The 18,505-nt window shown below is 40.2% G+C and overlaps 1 protein-coding gene across 3 annotated transcripts; it reads right to left on the reverse strand.

The window, feature by feature from the left end:
* Positions 1 to 2,649: 2,649 nt before the first annotated feature.
* On the reverse strand, positions 2,650 to 18,388 carry LOC139673122 (serine/arginine-rich splicing factor 5-like). Of its 3 annotated transcripts, none has more exons than XM_071558157.1 (8): positions 18,278 to 18,388; positions 15,879 to 16,017; positions 12,406 to 12,476; positions 11,612 to 11,698; positions 9,737 to 9,809; positions 5,997 to 6,070; positions 5,091 to 5,201; positions 2,650 to 4,129 (listed from the first exon to the last, which is right to left on the reverse strand). In XM_071558157.1, exons 2-8 carry the CDS (start codon positions 16,002 to 16,004, stop codon positions 3,838 to 3,840), a joined length of 834 nt encoding a protein of 277 aa, XP_071414258.1. In that variant the 5' UTR covers positions 16,005 to 16,017; positions 18,278 to 18,388; the 3' UTR covers positions 2,650 to 3,837. The 3 variants fall into 3 exon arrangements, with proteins under 3 accessions (XP_071414258.1, XP_071414260.1, XP_071414259.1); XM_071558159.1 differs by lacking the exon at positions 18,278 to 18,388 and adding an exon at positions 18,005 to 18,068; XM_071558158.1 differs by lacking the exon at positions 18,278 to 18,388 and adding an exon at positions 17,797 to 17,900.
* Between the last annotated feature and the right edge of the window lie 117 nt (positions 18,389 to 18,505).

Genomic DNA, 18,505 nt, shown 5'->3' on the forward strand with positions numbered 1-18,505 from the left:
CTTCTGGGTCTCTCCCCTATCCTGCGTGGTGGGGAGTGAGTCACTGGCTGTCTGTGGTGCTTTAGTTGGCAGCTGGGGTGAAACCAGGACAACATTCCAGACAAGCTTCACACTACACTGTGTTCCTGGAAGAGTCTACCAAGCGAGTCTACTAATCAAGTTGTCTACCTGACTTGTAAATACCATCTTCTCACAGGAACAAGTTCAGTTTTCTTTAGGCCTTTTTGCTCTTTAGCAGAACACAAAGTATTTTTAAGAAAAACTAAAAAGCACATAGGCTCCTCAATTTATCTCAGGTTGGTGAGCTGGAGGAAACCTCTAAATCTGAACTGTTGATGAGAATGAAGGTTGTATTCCTGTCCATGGTCTCATCTTTTGACACTGAAACTGTCACCTGTCAAAACTCCCTCTAGTCCTGTTTTTCCTCTTCATAGCTTCTATCTACCTCAATCCCTCTTTTTCTCTCTCAAGACTGTATTCTAACCTTGCAGACCACCAAGAAAGTATTTTTTTCAGGTTGCTGAACTGTCCTTTTAACTCCTCTGCACTAACCCATATGCCCCAAACCTACAAACTCCAGATTGAGTTTGGCCCAAGCTGAGGTTCAGACATGACCAGCTTCAAGTGGTACCATGAATTAAAGTAATTAAGTGTACACAGTTGTAGCTCATTTTACATGCCAAGTAAGGTAAAAACTTTAACTCCCAATGAAAAATGTAGTGTTCATTTCCAACAGTACCACGTGCCAAAGAGGGCTGTGCTGCTCTGAAATCTGTGCAAAATTGTTAAGACTTCCCAATATCATAGTATTGAGGTTTGAGTTGTGGTTATCTTTTATTCCTAAAAGAAAAAAACAATTCCATTTGCTATTCATACCCTGATAAGAAAAAATGTGGTGGTGACACAGCAGGAAAGGGGGAGTGTGTCAAAGGAGACCACCTTCTGCCTTCCTCCCCATCTACATTAAGGACTTCAAGAATTTTTTGACATGGAAATAGTCATGGAAGTCATGTACACAGTAAATAAAAATTGGGGCTTCAAAATTTATTATTTCTCCTGGCACCATTATTAATAGACCAAAAGGAACAACTAAGAGCTGAGTAACCAGGGACTCAACCTTTCCTTTAAAACTGCTTTTAGCTGCTGAAAATTTCTATCCTTGCCCTTCAAATAAATATTGAGAAAGCTGCAAAGTTCACCTCTACCATAAATAAATCTTTCCCCAGAGAAAGATCAGATTTAATATTCTTACTATTTCAAAAACTTGCCTTTTCCTCACCTAAACACCTTTGTGTATCTTAGGGGAACAAAGAGCCACTGCTTGCCACCTTAAAAAACATTAAAAAAAAAAGAGCAAGGTCAGTTTCCACTGTCACATTGCTTTGGTAACACCACCCTACAATCTGCAGCCCTTAGTTACCTGTTGCTACATTTAGAAAACAGCACTACAGTTAACTTGGTGGCAAAGATGCTTAAATCCCTACTGTGCCCAGCAGAGAAAATAATTGCTGTCATAGTGTTTCTGCACTAAAACCACTATCAGTTCAGTCACACAGTTTTAAAAAACTCCAACTTCTAACCAGTATGAATAGCAACAAAAATCTATGGGCAGACTGGGCTGTAGGTTCAGAAAAAGCTTTGTGTACTTATGGTTGCAATCACGACAATAGTTCTAAACTTGCTTATAACCTCAAGGTTTTGAGGAGAGAAGGGGAGGCTGGTTCTTAGATCTGTATTCATCACTCTTGCCACTGCTGACTGAATCAATGGAAACTTATGGAAGGAAAATAATGCTGTACAAGAAAGAATTAAGAATTAATAAATAAGACATAAATTAGTTCTACATTTTAATAATTTGCAAGATAAGCATGCTTTGCTCAGAAGCATTAAAGGTCTCTGATATTGGTCTTGACAATCTCAGTGGTACTAGGTGAGGCAGTGGACATTTTGGCAATTTTTTTGGTAGCCTAACAAAGTCACCAAAAGCAAGCAACACTGACATTTAACACAGCTGAGCACACACTTCAGCTTTCCCAACAGTCATATCTAGTAAGATTCCACTGCAAAGTGATTTCCATCTAGTGTTCCTTCTGAACTGCCAGCATATTGAGATCACATTATGCTAAACATGCAAAGAATCACAGAATGGTTTGGGGTGGAAGGGACCTTAAAGATCATCTGGTTCCAACCCTCCTGCGGTGGGCCAGGTCACCAATAACTTGGCTCTATAAAGGGTGTCAGCCTTGAAGCCTTACAGGCACAGAAGTTGTGTGTCTATTTATAATAAGATAACAATCTCTAGTATAGTATTTCAAGAGTTTACCAACAAAGAGTATACCTACAGAAAGATTCCAACACCTTCAGCCATTTGGTTGTTGGTTCCTCTGTTGAACTGGTGGACCAGAAGACATCAAACATGTCTGCAAGGACTGAAGAAAGGGCATTTTGCCATCCATTCAAAAAGCCACTGCTGACCAAGACAGTAAAATCCTATTGTGTCCTGTTAGTCAACATCTTGTTACTTACATGCCATAACTTGTTTTTAGTTTACATTTTGCTTGCTTCCATGCAGGTATACCTTCAAATAAATTTCTCTGTGATGTTAGAAAGACTGTATGAAGTGAACAAAAACACAACTGAACAAAACTGTGAAGGAAGCCAGAAAAAGGTTTGATTTTATTAGGAATGGTACATTTAAACACACGTAAGACTTTGGGATTAATTTACATATTTTTTTCAAAAACGTTTCCCTTCTTTAACAATACAGAGGTTAAAAAAAAGTATCTAATTCCAAATTGTAAGAACAAACAGTATTTGCAGTGGAAATTTCTATTCATCAAAACAACTGTGCATTCACGAGATTTTGACTACACTTTTCCTGGGATTTTTTTTGCTGCTCTCGTTACTAAAATAACCTTCCTTTCCATCAAGACTATTGCTAGTCATAAACAAGTTATTCAGTATCTCACTTCTGGGTATGAAAGCTATGTCACTTTTATAAACATCAAAAACATGGACATGCATATTGACACTTCTGTGCAGTTTTATGGAGTCACCTGTCAAATAAGGCCTATACATACAATACCACATACTAGTGAATTACTGTAAAATTATAATGGATTCTCAATAATCCTGACATTTGGATGGTATGTTTCATTTTAACATAAAATTCCAGCTTTCATTACTGCTTAACATTTTATTGATTCACTATCTATCCAAATGAGCAATATTCAACTAAACAATGTGTATTCCTGAAAGTCTGTTGCAAATTAAGCATATTGTCAAGGTCAGGTAAAGCTGGAACTTAAAACAGCCTGTTAAGCCAAGCAACAGGGAAAAAAGGGAACTCTAAACTAATTTCATCTGGTCCATTCATTCCACACAGAAAAGAAGCCACAGAACCTTAAAGGAATAAAATCTATACTTCCTGTTCTCGGACTTAATACCAAGGACAAAAGCTAACATAGTATTTTGGAAGTCAAAGGCCTTGGAAGTGGAGGGGAAAGTGGGGGCAAGAGAGGGAGAAAGCAGCGTATTGTCTCATCCCATTACCTCAGCATTATGTGTACATAATATATCTATGATAGAAATGTTTACTAATAGCAGGGAAAAAATAAAAAAGACTTCCCACTCCAGACTTCACTGAAAGAAGAAAGCTGACACACAGCCGCTCCTCACAGAGATGGCCTATTTGATGACAGGCACTTTGGCAATGTAAGAGGAGGTCACCCTTTCATCATGTTAACTCTTCCCCTCCCAGTTCTCATGTATAATTTGCTTCAAGTCTTCAAGAAACTTGAACCAAATTAATTTCATTAATACATCTCTCCGAGCAGGTTAACTACGGCTATGAGCAGAGCTCGACCTAGAACGAGATTTTCTTTTAGAAGAAGAGGGAGATGGGGAAGAAGCTATCAAGCTGGAGCGGTGGCTTTTGTGGGAGTAACTCTTTTTAGGTGTACGGCTACGAGAACGAGAACGAGATCGGGAGCGAGAGCGGGAGCGAGAGCGAGACCTGGACCTGGACCTTGATCTTGACCTGGACCTGGACCGGCTGTCCGATCTGGAAGATCCCGTAGACCTGGACCTGCTGCGAGATCTCGAGTAGCTCCTTGATCGAGATCTGCTTCTAGAGAAACACAGTTAAAAGCTGTAGTCTCAACTCCTACTACATTTGAAGTAACCAACTAAAATTCTCAACACTTTGTATGCACAGCACATCAGTCTGAGCATCTACATGTGCTATTCACAGCACTCAGTTACTGCAGAGTGCTGCTAGATTTCTGTTATGCTGCATCCTGACAGCATCGTTTTAGGTCAAGGCTATCAGGAATTGCTGGCCTTAACCTTCTCTGCTCGTTTGGCAAAATATGAACTGCCTAATAAAAGATGCCTCCTCTCAGCTCCTGCCAGGGGGAGACAAACCAACTTTTAGGCATTTATCAAGAAAAACACAGAAATTAAACTTCATACCTGTAATACTTATTCTCTCTAGAAATGTCCATGCAAATTATTAAGAGTTTCTTTCAAGATTCTAAAATCTTTCTAAAGGTGTGGAACACCAGCACACTTTAAGGTTTAAAAGTTTAACACCTTAACTAGTAATGCATCCCTTTTTTCATGGAAGGAAATGGATTTTTAAGACAGACAATGAAAAAGCTGCAGCCAATGTGGTTTTTTTAAATGGCTAAATGGTAGAACTGCTTTAGGAATAATGCAAACAAACTTTTTATTTTATTGTCACAAAAAAGTTGGCTTTAACAACTATTTGGGGAACGTTTCACAAGACTGTGAAACAGCTTTCCATTAAATTAAAGGGGTTTAATACCGAAGCCATAGTTTTTTAAAAGTTCTTTCATTATAGTGTCATGTTTTGTCTTAGGAAAAAAATCTTAATCTCATTCAAACATGTTCTAATATTTACCCTCTTTCAGTAAGTTAGTTCTTATCTTAATCTGTTTACATTGCTAGAAAGTGGTTCTGTGCAGTGATACTTAGCTTGGGGCCAAAAAATTAGATAATAAAACGTTGGCATCAATACTACCCCAATCCCTGCCCTCAGCAGAATTCCATCAGGTCGGGTGACATACCTGTGCCTTCTGTGGTCTTCAGTCAGTTTAATTCTGCGTCCATTCAGCTCAGTGCCATCCAATTTTTCCAGGGCACTCTTCATGTCACTGTAAGATGCAAACTCCACAACCCTGAAACAAAAAAGTTTCAGAGAAACTGAAAAAGTAAGGACTAAGTCTGGCTCTTTTTCAATCTCTTGATTCATAGCTTCATGTTTTATCTTCAGAAAACTAATTTTTAGCTTGGTTAACAGAAAAACACTAACAGTCCTAGCTATCTATATATTTCACATCTCCTTAAACGTTACCATGACTCTCATCTGCAATGAGATGGAGAAAATGCAAGAAGCTACACAAACTGCACCATCTGAGGAATTACCCTTCAGTCCTCCACTAAACTGCATTCCAAAGCTGTCCAAGAAACAAAATAAACTTGTAGACTCTCCTGCCCTATTTAGGAATTTTTAACAGTGAATGCAAAAATCCAGTCTTTGTACCTTTGTAGCCTGCAGACTGAGTGCAGAGCAGCCAAGTAGGTATTCCCTATGGAAGTTGGTTATGTTCATTTTCCCTGACTGACTGCGAACCATTGCAAAGCAGCCACAAACAGGAGGTATTTTAGCCCCAGGAGTCAGATCATAAATGATTATATAAAAGTAAGTTAAGACAGCTTAATTTAACTGTTGAAAGGTATTCTCCCTTCCCTTTCTGCTTTCACCCATTGTTTTCATGGTATAGACACAGAGCCCAATACTGCACTCCTACTTTCTGACAGTTTGTGTTTTGGGTTGTTGTGGTTTCTTTAACTGGAGCCATTTCAGCCTCTAAGCCACACCAAGGATTTGTATTTAGTTTCCTTTATATCACAAGAATAATGGTGCCTTCAACAGTTTCACTTATCGTACAGATTTAGACCAGAGAACTTACCCTTCATTCCTGTTGTTTCTATGTGCATCCACATAGGTGACCTCCCCCGCCTTTCTCATGACATCTTTCAAGTCCTGCAGCAAACGTTAACATTTTAGTCTTAAACATAATACCAATGAGTCACCTAGCAGTAACACTCCCCTAAAACTTTTTCTGCTAGAATGGCCTAATGCTTTTCAATATATATGTATAAAAAATGTATGTATAAAAATACACATATAATTAAAAAAATTACAGAAACAGCCTAGAAATAGCAGCTGCATGTAGAAAAGATCCCTCATTTTACAACTACAGTGAATAAAACACTGCTTTTAAGACAATCCTGCATCCCAAAACCAGCTGTTATGAAAACACAATGCAATACTTAAAATACCAACATGTGCACTGAAATCAAAACAGTAAGAGATGAGAAGCACTAGAGTACTAATGCAGATTTTTATAACTAACATCCCACTTAAATGAAAATCCAACATATGTCGATAAATTCATCCTATATGCTCACTTCCCCCAACTTCACAGCAAAATTAAAAACAAAAAGGTGTAATTACTATATAATCAAAAATATTTAAAAGGGAGTTTTCTTCTTAAGTTTTGCTTGAATATCTGTCACTACAATGTCACATTGACGTCCCTGTATTAAACTTAATAGAGGCTAAACACGCAGAAACAGTAAAATTACCAGCTTAGCAACAGATAAAGCACAAACAAATAATGCAAAAGGTCACAAAACAGCAAAACAGTTGCTTAAGTTAAGGCAGCACTTTTACCCAACAGTATCTGGTATTTTATAGTCCCAGACTACTTACCACAACACGCCACAAGGGGCAGGTTGGTATAAGAAGGTACCTTAAGCAAAGAGCTGCTCGTCCAATACCTAGCTGGCCAAGAGGAACTCTCTTACATGAGAAAGGCAGTGATGGCTCAGAGCAATTTGCTTCACGGAGGTACCAGAGGCCCTGAAAGCACTGGACAGAGTCTCCAGTCTCCAGAAGTGGCTAAAGAACCCGAGGATGATCTGCGCTAGCCAATCGAGATCAAACCCAGGCAAACCAAGATCTAGATCGCCAAAAAACAGGAGTGTCATAGGAACCAAAAGGAAAATTCAGAACAGGCCAAACCCTAGAATTTCAGCCACTAGAAAACCCCCAAATCTTTGGTTCCACACAAGAAAAAAGAAGGTTAACCAAATCAAAGCTGTTAGAAGAGGTTCAAAATGCACTTGGTTAGAAATACACTAAAGGAAGAAAAGACTACAAAACAAAAAGTCAAGAACTTTAGAACATTTGCCACTGAATATGAGAAAGCTTAGTTTTACTGGGTATTTTAATTAAAATTCAATAGTTTTATGTTAAAACTGGCATATTCAAAGTAGTGATTTTCCTTGTTTCACAGGTCTTAGCACAAAGAAACCTTAATAGCAAATGAAAAATTGGCCCTATAGCACCATTAAAAACACTACTTCCAATGTCAGTTTGTTCACCTCAATTTAGGATGGACAAAATTTTGGCTCTGCTCAAGTTAAGGAGAGTTTAACCAGACCACGACTGGTAAGTCAAAATGAAATTTAAATTGTTAATCTACGTAACTAAAACACAAAATGTTAATCTACATAATTATTTCCTAATTCAGTAAGTCTTTAGGCTTTAAAATTGTGGCTCCCACAATGGGATGTTTTAAAGCTACCTGGTGAAGTAACCAGCAGAACAATTTCTCTCAAGTTTACTGTTCTGGTTCACCTTAGACAGCACACAAAAACCCCGTTGTCCTTCACATCAGAGAAAAATAAAGTGTAGGACGACCATAAATAGAAATACCTATTAAAAATACATCTTGATGTAACACAGACCTACTTTTCTCAACTGTTTGAAAACTCACAGATACTGAAAAACTAATGAAGAGTGGTTGGGAAGCTCTGACAATGCAGAAATATAAATTTGTTAAAATAAGGAGAATTCTAACAGTTTGTCTACCAGAGATTATATATTAACAATATAGTGAACAATTTAAGGAAATGGATCTGAATACAAGATTTTGTGGCTTTTCTTTTTTTTTTTAAATATCTCGACATAGTAACTTTTAAAGGAGACAGATGTTCTCAAAGCACGGGGATCTGGACAAACCAAAGATGAAATTGCATGTGTAAGTTTTAAAGCAAGGTTCTATACTGACTGCACTTCCTTACAGCTCAGCAATTAGAAGGGAAGAGTAATGCCACTACTGTTAATGCATCAGCTATTTTAATCTGTTGGGTAAGTTGCACAGTTACAAGTTAGAACACTACAGTCAGTATCAAAGTAGTACAGCACCAAAACTAAATGCAGCTTGCATGTGGCTGTCAGCTTCAAATGATGTCTACTTAGGCAGGTATCAAGAAGTACAGGCTCTTACGTTAACTTACCATGTATTTATTTAAGAGTCATTAAAACATTTCATTAGAATACTCAAGATTCCCATGTATGAAATCTGAATTGAGTGGGCTTCAGATTAAAATGTAAGTACACATAAAGCCATTATAAATATTCACAAGTAAAAGTAAGTTACAAAAATGCTAGTTCTTTTTCAACTTATGAATTTAACACTACACACGATTTATTCTCCCTAACACTCACTATAGTTACTTCTCTGGTCCCTGCTGTCATTTCCAAGTGACAATCTCTTCAGAAATGTAACTGCACAGCATCCTCAGAAGATATTTAGATGAAATCCACTTGCTCATCACATCAACTCAGTTGGGGTTTTTTAGCTATTCAATAATTAACACGACTGTACAATTATGAACCCTTTGAATCTGTCATGCAGAAGATAAACTCAGTTCAACTGTTTATCTGCACGGACTGCACCCAGACTCGTATGAAACACATCAGCAGAGCTCCAGGCAAGCTGAGCAGTCTCCTCGTGAGGAAGCAGCTTCAAGACTGAAGCTTTGAATATTTAACATGTTCTACTGCATCTTTCAATACATTAATTACAGTATCTTTATTCAAAGAATATAAAGGCTAATGAGCAAGACTAAACTCACTCACCTTTTGTAAACAGCATCTGTTGCTGTGCCTTTAGAAAATGAACTTTCTATGGACTGTACACTATGCAGAGCACAACTAAAGGCATTAATTATATGGCTATTCTGTTAAAGGCCAGCTAGATATTAGCAGAACATTAACAAGGCATGAAAAAACAAACAAAAAAAGGTGATAAGAAAGCTTCACATGACAAGTACTGAAAGTTTGTTTCCTTAAAAATAGTATCTACAGTAAGCATACTTGACAACAGTAGCTTTCTTAAAATTCCCTCTGCTATAACCATGTATTACCAGACTTCTCAATCATGCATCAGGTCACAAAAGTATTTTGCAGAACATAAAAAAACCTATAAATTTCACTCAAAACAAAGGCACACACTTCCAGGTGTAACAATACAAAAGGATGACATGACATTGGAATGAATGCTATGCTTCAGTATTTTAGAAACAATCCAGACTCTTCAAAAGTTTTATCAGCTGGTAAACACAAGTAAGAAAGAATCAGTTCCCCACAACAAAATCTAGTTATAGAACTACTTGTACAGCTATGAAACAAAAGACTTCAAGTGCTGGAATGCTAATTTTTAGCAATCACTGAAGCTTTTTCCTTATTTTTTGTTCACGTTAAATATTTATGATGGCTTTATTAATAAATTAGGCTAAAAGTAATCTACTTACAGGGTAGCAAACTAAGGTGTAAAAAAAGAGGATGCTAACTCACCTGCCAGCTGATGCGGGATGAGAGGTTTTCAACAATGATCCTGTGTTCGGTACGAACAGGAGGGCCATACCGGCTGGAAGAATTCAAAGGAAAAAAACAAGAAAAAATCTTCAGCAAGGAATTTAGAACTTAAGAAATCTGACACTTTCTACAGTTTACTGAAAGATTTAAGTAATTTTCTTGTTGCTGGACTGCAGACTGGATTTTCCCTAGTCAAGAACATATTTAAGACTTCACTACAAGAAGCTGCTACACAGGGATTAAAAAGGATTTTGATGAAGAACTTTTTACCAAGTAATATAACTGCCTTTTTTTTCTAGATACAACAAAATAAGTGCCTAGTAGAATGAAAATAATGTACAGAGATTTAGTTTAATTTTGGTATTTAACCTGCTTGGCTCATATATGTTTTGGGGGAATATTCATGGAAAGGACAATCTTTTTTTCTATCTTTTCTTTTTAAGTGAAAAGCATTATGCTTCATGTCAGGGAGCTAGAAGGCACAATTCAAAGGCATCTTAGTTCATGCTTCTGAATCCCAAATCATTTGTTAGCATTTTTAAATGCTACCATGATCTGTGTTAGGGGTTTCTTCGGATAGAAACATTCCTATTTCAGTAAGATAGGAGCTAACAAATGCTTTGTCTTGAAATAACTGTGACAGTTCACAGTTCCTGAATGAAAGCTGATGTTTTCGATTTAACAAAAAATTAAAGACCTTCCCAAAAATGAAAATATTGCTTGAAAATATTGTACAGGAGAGTAAGACATCTGGAAAAAATCAACATCTGAAAAGAATACCCTTGCAAGTAATTTCTGTTCCAAATCCTGGTCATTCTAGAATAGAAAGGGATTTGAGAATTATAGAATTATCGGACTAATTATCATACTTTCATATGCAAATTAGATGTTCCAGACACTGCTTTGTAACTGCCAGCAATTCTGACTTCCAAACAAATACAAGGGTTTATGTCCATTACATCTTCGTCTTTCTTTCAAACTCTGCTCTTCATAGGCCTCAGCTACAAACAGTTCTACAGAGTAAACTATTCCGTACGTATTTACTTCATGAAGGTGAAGTACAAAGATGTAATGAGTTGTCTGGTGGAATAGATGCAAATCTGCAGCATTTTCACTGCAAGTCAGTGCAGGTTCACCACTGGCTCAAATCACTGAAAGTGAAAAACTCCACAAATACTGCATGTCCAGTAGAGGTACTAGAGAAGCACTACGTCCTGTTTTTCAGATACCATCGCTGGACAGAGATTCTCCTTTAGCAAGGCACCTGCTTGGTCAGCAAACTCAGTCCCCTGGTATTTAAACACTTCTGCACATGTCAGGATCTTGTGTCCCAGCACCGCTCCTTTTCTAGGCTGTGCTGACCTAAGCATTTTGATAACCATACAACTGGAAATGTGAAAGCTTGGTTAGACAGTAAATACCTTGAACTATTTATTGCTCTACAGTAATTCCAGTCAGCATGGAAGTTCGGGTTGATGACAAAAGCCTCAACAGAGAAGCCTGGCATTGTTCTTGACTTAGTGATAAAAACAGCCAATACAACTGCAGCAATACTCCTTCACATCATTTTACACAACAGTAGGAAGCAAGAGCAACGCAGTGCCTACAACATGGCAAAGGAGCATTTCATAAGAGGTTTGTGAACCTCTGCAAGACAGTTCAACAGGGTTAAAATCCCCACTCTCCTCTGCCAGAGAAAGCAAATAATAGCAATGGACCTACAAGGCTTGAGAACATATTCGTGAAGCTGTACAGGGAAACAGTGCTGGATACCTAAATCTCAAGAAGAAACCAGTATTTCACTACAGTTCTGCACTTACTGTGCTGGGAGGAAACAGAGTCCAGCCCACCTACCTAGATCCACTCTGCGACTGGTAATAACTGAACCGTTGGGAGAATCTTCCCCTTCCTCTTCGGGCCCGAGCATGCTCAATTGTAACCCTTAGGACAGGAACAAAACAAAGCAGGCACATGAAAAAATAAACCAACAAACTTCAGTGATTTGACACTGACTTAAAATCATTCACAACTGGAAGCACATGGGGACAAACAGGAATTATCTTGCCCTTGCAAGGTATGATTTATAACACAACCCCTGGCATTCTTAACAGAGCTAACCAGTGGTTTTCTTTTTTCTCATTCATTTCCCTCAGACTTTTCATGAAAAGAGAGAAAAGAGCACCAAAATAAGTAACAAAAACCTAATGACCTAAATTGCAGCTTCCACAGTCACAATAAAAATTACTGTAACATACAATGCCCATAGTCCACATTGCTGCAAATTGAAAGGCAACACTCTAAATGATGACAGGCTTATCATCTTACTTGCTGGTCAACAGACAGATAAATAACAAGTAAGTTCAACTCACACTTATTAATATTTCTAATGACAAGACCCTGAGTTAACTTTGAAACCGAACTACGTGCAAGTAAACAGTCCTGCTCCAAATCACTCCTCCGCTCCTCCTCCAGTTCCAAACCATCTTTGCCTTATAGAAGACTATACCTGAATCACAGTCTTGAAGTTATAAAAGGTATATCCCACCACAGAGCCAAAGGAAAATGGGCATCAGAGCACAAGCTAATACACTGCATTTGGATGCAAAGCACTTCTTCTGTTCTTAGGGAAAATATGGTTTCACACTTACCTTTCATCACACAATTCTTTACCATTTAGTTCATAAATTGCATCATCAGCATCCCTGTGGTCTTCAAATTCCTAGAAAGAAAACCGGAATAAAGAACTATTTTCCCTCACAGTATATACACATACTCTAAGCAGTTTCCTTCACTAATTTTACATTTCTGCAGACAGTATCACCCAGAACTTTGAACAAGGAAGCAAATCCATAGTACATTTATGACTGGAAAGCAAAGGTCTTCCTATTCATGACCTTTTCTTCTCCCTCCAGCCCACAAACTCCTTTTGCCTCCCTCAGTTGTTTCAGTTAACTATTTGCAGGACCTATATAAAATAAATCAAGTAAATTACCTGGCTGACCACAACAGTATCTAAAATACTTTTGGGGAGAGGTGGGAACAATGACTTCAAGGCACACAGCTTACAACACAGCCCTACATACAGGGACATCCTACATTACAGCATGAGCTGATCAACTTCAAACAAAAGCAGATTAGTGCACTTCAAAATCCTCTTAAGAGTTCTGTGGCTGATTCAATTCTTACTGAATTGGCAAAGAAAGAGTAAACCAGAAAAAAAGCCCTCCTGATTTTTTTCTGAGTGAATTCAGCTCAGTAGGTGGGGAAAAGCTGCCCTTGTAAGAAGAATATGAAACATAAGCCCCTCTTCAGTATGGGCCACCAGCAGGTCCAGATTAGCTATAACATGCATAATTCCACAGTGTTCCAACGGAATCTCTCACTTCACTTTTGGCAGAAATACTGCTTTAGTCAGCCTGAGTAGCCGTGCCCACTGTCCAGCCCACTGGTTCTTGGCAAAGCTGTTTGTACAGCTCTGCAGGAAACTAGGTCAAGAAACCTACCCAGATGAAAAACAGCACACTTTGTGCAGGAGGTGAGGTGAAAAAGACTGTTATTTTTCAACCAGATCAGCTTCCCAGGTAGGCTCATTATGTGGTTGAACAACTGTAGCAATGCCATGTGAGGCAAGGGGGCAAAGGAAAGAAATAAAGCAGAGAGAACAAGCAGCTGGACAGGGACTGCTCGAAGCAACAGTGTACGTGGAGAGAAAAAACTGTGGAACTGCAGTTTGTGAGCAACGAACAAAAAAGAGGCTTCTCAAGTTAAGAACGTGTCTGCATAACCATAAAGTGCTTTTCAGAAGCAATACTGGCTTGAGCAGTCTTCCCCCTTCTTGTTTCAGCACCAAGTGAAACATCACACATCCTGGAATGATGCTGCGAACACTGTATCTTGAGAAAGTTTAGGCCCAGCATGTAGGAGCATCAATAGTTGGCACCTACAACTCCTATTATTTCAGCCAGTTTCTAACAAACTGAATGTCTGCAAGTCTATCTATCTTTATGATCTGAAGCTTGAAAACATGCCCTGAAATCTACAAAATCTAAGTAGATAAAATCAGTTTCACAGATCAAGCAGCTGTGTCAGTCAAGCACAATGCAACATGCTTTTAACACAACAATGATCACTTGGTTTTGTGAGCTGCTCTGTAAATACAGATTTTAAATAACCAAAACCAGAGATGAACAGACAATGCATGGCAAGTGAAGTGCCATGAATGATAATGTCTTCAACGTGTTTATAAATTACAGGGATGACAGGATCAAGTGCACCCTCACCAATTTTGTGCCCAACACCAAAGTGGGAGAGAAATAGATATACCAGAAGGAAAAACCAGCCCATGGAAAGACCCTGACAGGCTGAAAGATTAGGCAAACAAGAATCAAAAGTTTTAACAAAAGAAACATGAAGTGCTGCGCCTGGATTAAGATAGTTCTAAACAGCAGAATGGGTTGGGGGGTGAGTGACTGGAGTGTAGCTCTGCTGAGAAGGACACGGCAATCCTTGTGGAGAGTCAGCTAAGCATGAGTCAGCAGTGTGGCCTTGCTACAATGAAAGCAAACCATGTCCTGGCTGCATAAGCAGCAGCACAACCAGCAGATCCAATTATCCTACTTGGCATTTGCTAGGCCATACCTGGAACACTGTGCCCAGTTTTGGTCCCTCCAGCTCATGCAAGACATTTAATAGCTGGAATGGGACTAGCAGAGGGCCACCAACCCTTACCAGAAGGCTGGAGAACAAAGAAAGGTTGGAAGAGCTGTTTGTTCAGCCTCCAAGGGATCCAGTCAGAATCTTCCAAAACCTAACACAGTTTCACTGACAACAGAAATTATTTCCTCATGTGGGTGCACAGTAATGGGATGGCAGGTATAGGGGGGAAGTTTTATTTAGCTGTAAGGAAAAAAAATTTATCCTGAGAACAATTAAGTTTTTTAAATGAAGTTGTGAGACAATTTCAAGTTTATTATTGAGCTTTGAAAAGAAATGGTTCTACATAGGAACTAGAGAGGAAAGGGGGGAGGACTGACTGACTTGCTTATAGGGAGAAGTTATTACTGAATGAGTCAACAACCCTGCCCAAGAAGAAAAGAGGAACACTCAGGGAAAGGAGATTGAGAAATGGCGGCAATTGGAAAGAGTGCTCTGCATAAACCCTGGCTCAGACCTAGATCAGCCATTTACTTCCAGACTTTAAGAGACAGGTGTTTACCTACTGGCAGTCAGCAAGAAGCAGCTCCTACCCCAGGGTAACCAGGAACCAGCATGTGTAGGAGTTAAGAGCAATACTCGTATGAAACTAAAGTAGGCAAAGCCTCTTTTTTTGTTCTTTTCCTGTAACTTCACTCAAGGGACTGATCTTGGCAGAAAGAATGGCATGTAAGCCTGTCACAGTGTGAGGGCAGTACCAACCCTTCCAGTCTGCACTCAGGGCTGCAGAACACCCGATTCTCAGTTCTCAGGAGGTAACATTTAAGAAACAGGCTGATCTTGAGTACATTGGGGAATCCATAAAGCTGTTGGACAACAGTTTAGGGGTACAGAGTTCTAGAAAGCAGTGGTAGGAAACTGAGACCCAATGAACCATCTATTTATTTGACAGTCTGACAGACACACAGGCCCTGTGAGCACCTACTGATGGTGAATATGACTGACTTTAGCTGCAAGAGTGTGCTGGGCTGCTTGAATCCACCAGCAAGCTCCTGTTACACCTGTTGTCTCAGCCAACTACTTTGCTTTTATGTCAGGCCATTATGCAAAGATATGGGCAAGCAGACTGTAAGGAGTGAGATGAGTAGTTGTGTATAAACTTTTCTCTAGGTCAAGACTCTGTCAAATTCTATACAGGATATTTACACAGTTTTAGAAATGAAGGATAAATTTTAAATCCATGGAAGCATTCGATCAAACAATGTATTTAATGTAGCTGGAATATTAAAATTTTAAGTTAACTTGGGCCAAAACTGCAACCCCAAATTCTAAAAAGCAGTCTGAAATGTGTAATAATATTTGCCATTTCCCATTGCAACTATTATTCTTTTAAACATTTCTTCCTTGACATCAGCCTAGTGGGTGAGTACCTGCAAGCAAAAGAAAGGAAAACGAGGTTATGTCTTACCACAAATCCAAATCCATTTTTTAGATGGATTTCTCGTATGCGACCATATCCTTTGAAGAATTTCTCCACATCCCGTTCACGGGCACGTGAGCTCAGGTGTCCAACAAACACACGGCAGCCACTCATCTTAAGGTTGATGCTAAGAGAGAAAACAGCACTGCTCATCAGATTAACAAACTTAAAATAGGGTGATTCAGATCACTTTAACATCTCAGAAATCTTGCGTAAATAGGATTTGATTTCACTGTCCCCCAGTACACATATTAAAAGCCCAATTCTCTATAGCCAGAGAAATGATAAAATCCTGTCCTGCTGACTTCTAGCAGAACCCACATAGGACTCCCTATTTAATAATATAATTAAATATATTATTATATTATTATAATTAATTATATCATATTATAATTAACTATATTACTATAATTAAATATCTTACTCCCTATTTTAATAATATAACTTAAAGACTTATGTTATCTGAAATAACATTTTTGTTTGCTGTCAGACTAGTCAGATTTTTGTATCACAAAGCATGAAAATCCCCGACTCTACAGCCTCTAAGATTAATTTACTGGGCTAGCAGCAGTTAAAAAACCCCAAACCAAAAAACTAAAACTGTTACCTTAATCACTGGAATACTAACAAAACTTTTGCTTTCACCTGGATGAACTGCTGCAAAAAGGTTGTATTAGCATACAAAATATAAATGGTAGTCATCAGATTATTTCGATTTCCAGTAGCCATAAACACATTATTTTAACAGTCTATCACGTTTTGAAGAAGAAACATTTTTCTCATTATGAGATTTCAACAATGGCAAAAATTTTAAAAAGGTTATTTTGGATATACATGTTTTCAAAACTACCTACTAATCCAGGATACATAATTTGAGACATTTTATGAAAACTCCATTGTTTACCATGAGGTGTCACTTTTTCAATTTATGTGATTTAGAAATTTTTAAGTTCTTGTAACTGGAAAACATTATTTGGCTCCCTCAGTGACCTTGTTGTCATACAATAAACAAAGAATCCAAACCCCACAGAATGGAAATATGATGCGATCTTGCCTTAAAATACTGGGCTCTAAAGCAGGCAGAGGGAGCAGGTAACAAACATAGCATGGTAGCTGTGAAAGTAATTCCAGTCAGTTTGAACGCAGTATTTTGAATTAATGTGATTTATCTTCTCTGTTAATGAACACTCATTAGGTTTCCATTGATTAGTTTCTTTACTCAGACTCAATGTGACGTCAGAGAAGTGCCAGAATTTTTTGAAAATTGGGAATTGGGCTTTTAATGGGGCGAGGGGTTGAACTGTGGCAGCGCACACTTAGACTCGCCCCAGCCATCCCACATCCACGACCTGAGGTGATGGCTATTTATTTAATCGCTTTCACGTGCAAAGTTTTATGCTTCCTCCACAACGCTGCCCTTTGTAGCCATTCTCTCCTTTGTGCTCACACGTGCATTTTAATGCCCACAGAGAAATCCAGTTCAGTGGGCTGGTTCAGCTCCCTGACCGAGCACCCCGTCTCCCAACAGATGGTTTCCCTGGCGCACCCATACCACGCAAACACTGGCAAGGCCAGCAGTGGGTATTAAGGGAAAGACAAGCCCTTGCAGAGAAAGGACAGCCTTACGTAACTGTGTGCTTTAAACACGGCAAGAATAGCCACTTTGGCAATAGCACTCATTTTGGGAACAACACAAATTTGAAAAATTAAAACGACCGTGTAGCCGCTGTTCAATATTTACAGTTGGAGGAAAACAAGGTGGGGAGAACAATCGCAGAAGGAAATTAACATGGTGGGTGGAACCGACCACCATTAAACTGTCGCGGCGGAAGACGACCGAACAATCCGTGTCCGCGTTATTTACTCAAACACCAGGGAGCACAATGGATGCGAGATCTGTACTAACACCTGCAAGGCGCGGAGCTTCACACGTCGGTCCTACCGCAATCGAACCGAGTTCTGGAAGCACGGCTCCGCACCAAGTGGCCATCTGCTCCTCCCTCCTTTCGAGAGGCCGAGACAGGCCCGGCGCCTGCCCAAGGCAGGACGGCCCTGCCGCCACTGCGGCGCCGGCCCACGCAAAGGCGTCGGCCGCTCCGGCACTTAAGCCTCACCTCCCAACCCCGATGGCTCCAGGCCCCCCGCCGGGGCCAGTCCTCCCCGTCGCGAGGCGCGATGGAGCGCGGGGCCTTCCCGGCCGCGGCCCGGCCCGGCCCAGCCCAGCGCTCGGGCCTGCGGCGCCGCGCGGCGCCAGCGCGGCCTCCGCCCGCGACTCCCCCGCCTCGGCCCGTCCCCACCCCACCGCGGGGCCCGGCCGCCAGAACCCCGCCGGCGGCTCCCCGCGCCCTCCCCGGCCTCCCCCCGGTGGCGGAGGGGCCGCCACGCACCGTCACGGAGCGGCGAGTCCTGCGGGCCCTGAGGGAACCTCCGTGCGGCCGCGGCGACAATGGCTGCCGGCTGCTCCGCACACCGACCGCCGCGACACCACCGCGCGTGCGCACTGCCGCCCCGCCCGCTGCGCCGCGCGGCACGACGGGAGATGTAGGCGCGGGGGCCGGTGAAGGGGCCTGGAGGTGTCGCGTCCCTCCCCCCCAGGGGCAGGGGGCGTTCCCGAG

The sequence above is a fragment of the Pithys albifrons genome, chromosome 6, assembly GCF_047495875.1.
Source record: "Pithys albifrons albifrons isolate INPA30051 chromosome 6, PitAlb_v1, whole genome shotgun sequence".
In the NCBI taxonomy this organism is placed as follows: Eukaryota; Metazoa; Chordata; class Aves; order Passeriformes; family Thamnophilidae; genus Pithys; species Pithys albifrons.

Coding starts and splice junctions, on each gene's coding strand:
- LOC139673122 (XM_071558157.1), bottom strand. CDS start 16,004: ATGAGTGGCTGCCGTGTGTTTGTTGGACACCTGAGCTCACGTGCCCGT. Junction 12,477..15,878: donor AAAATGGATTTGGATTTGTG/GTAAGACATAAC, acceptor TTTTCTTTCTAG/GAATTTGAAGACCACAGGGA. Junction 5,202..5,996: donor AGAAACAACAGGAATGAAGG/GTAAGTTCTCTG, acceptor TTTTTGTTTCAG/GGTTGTGGAGTTTGCATCTT.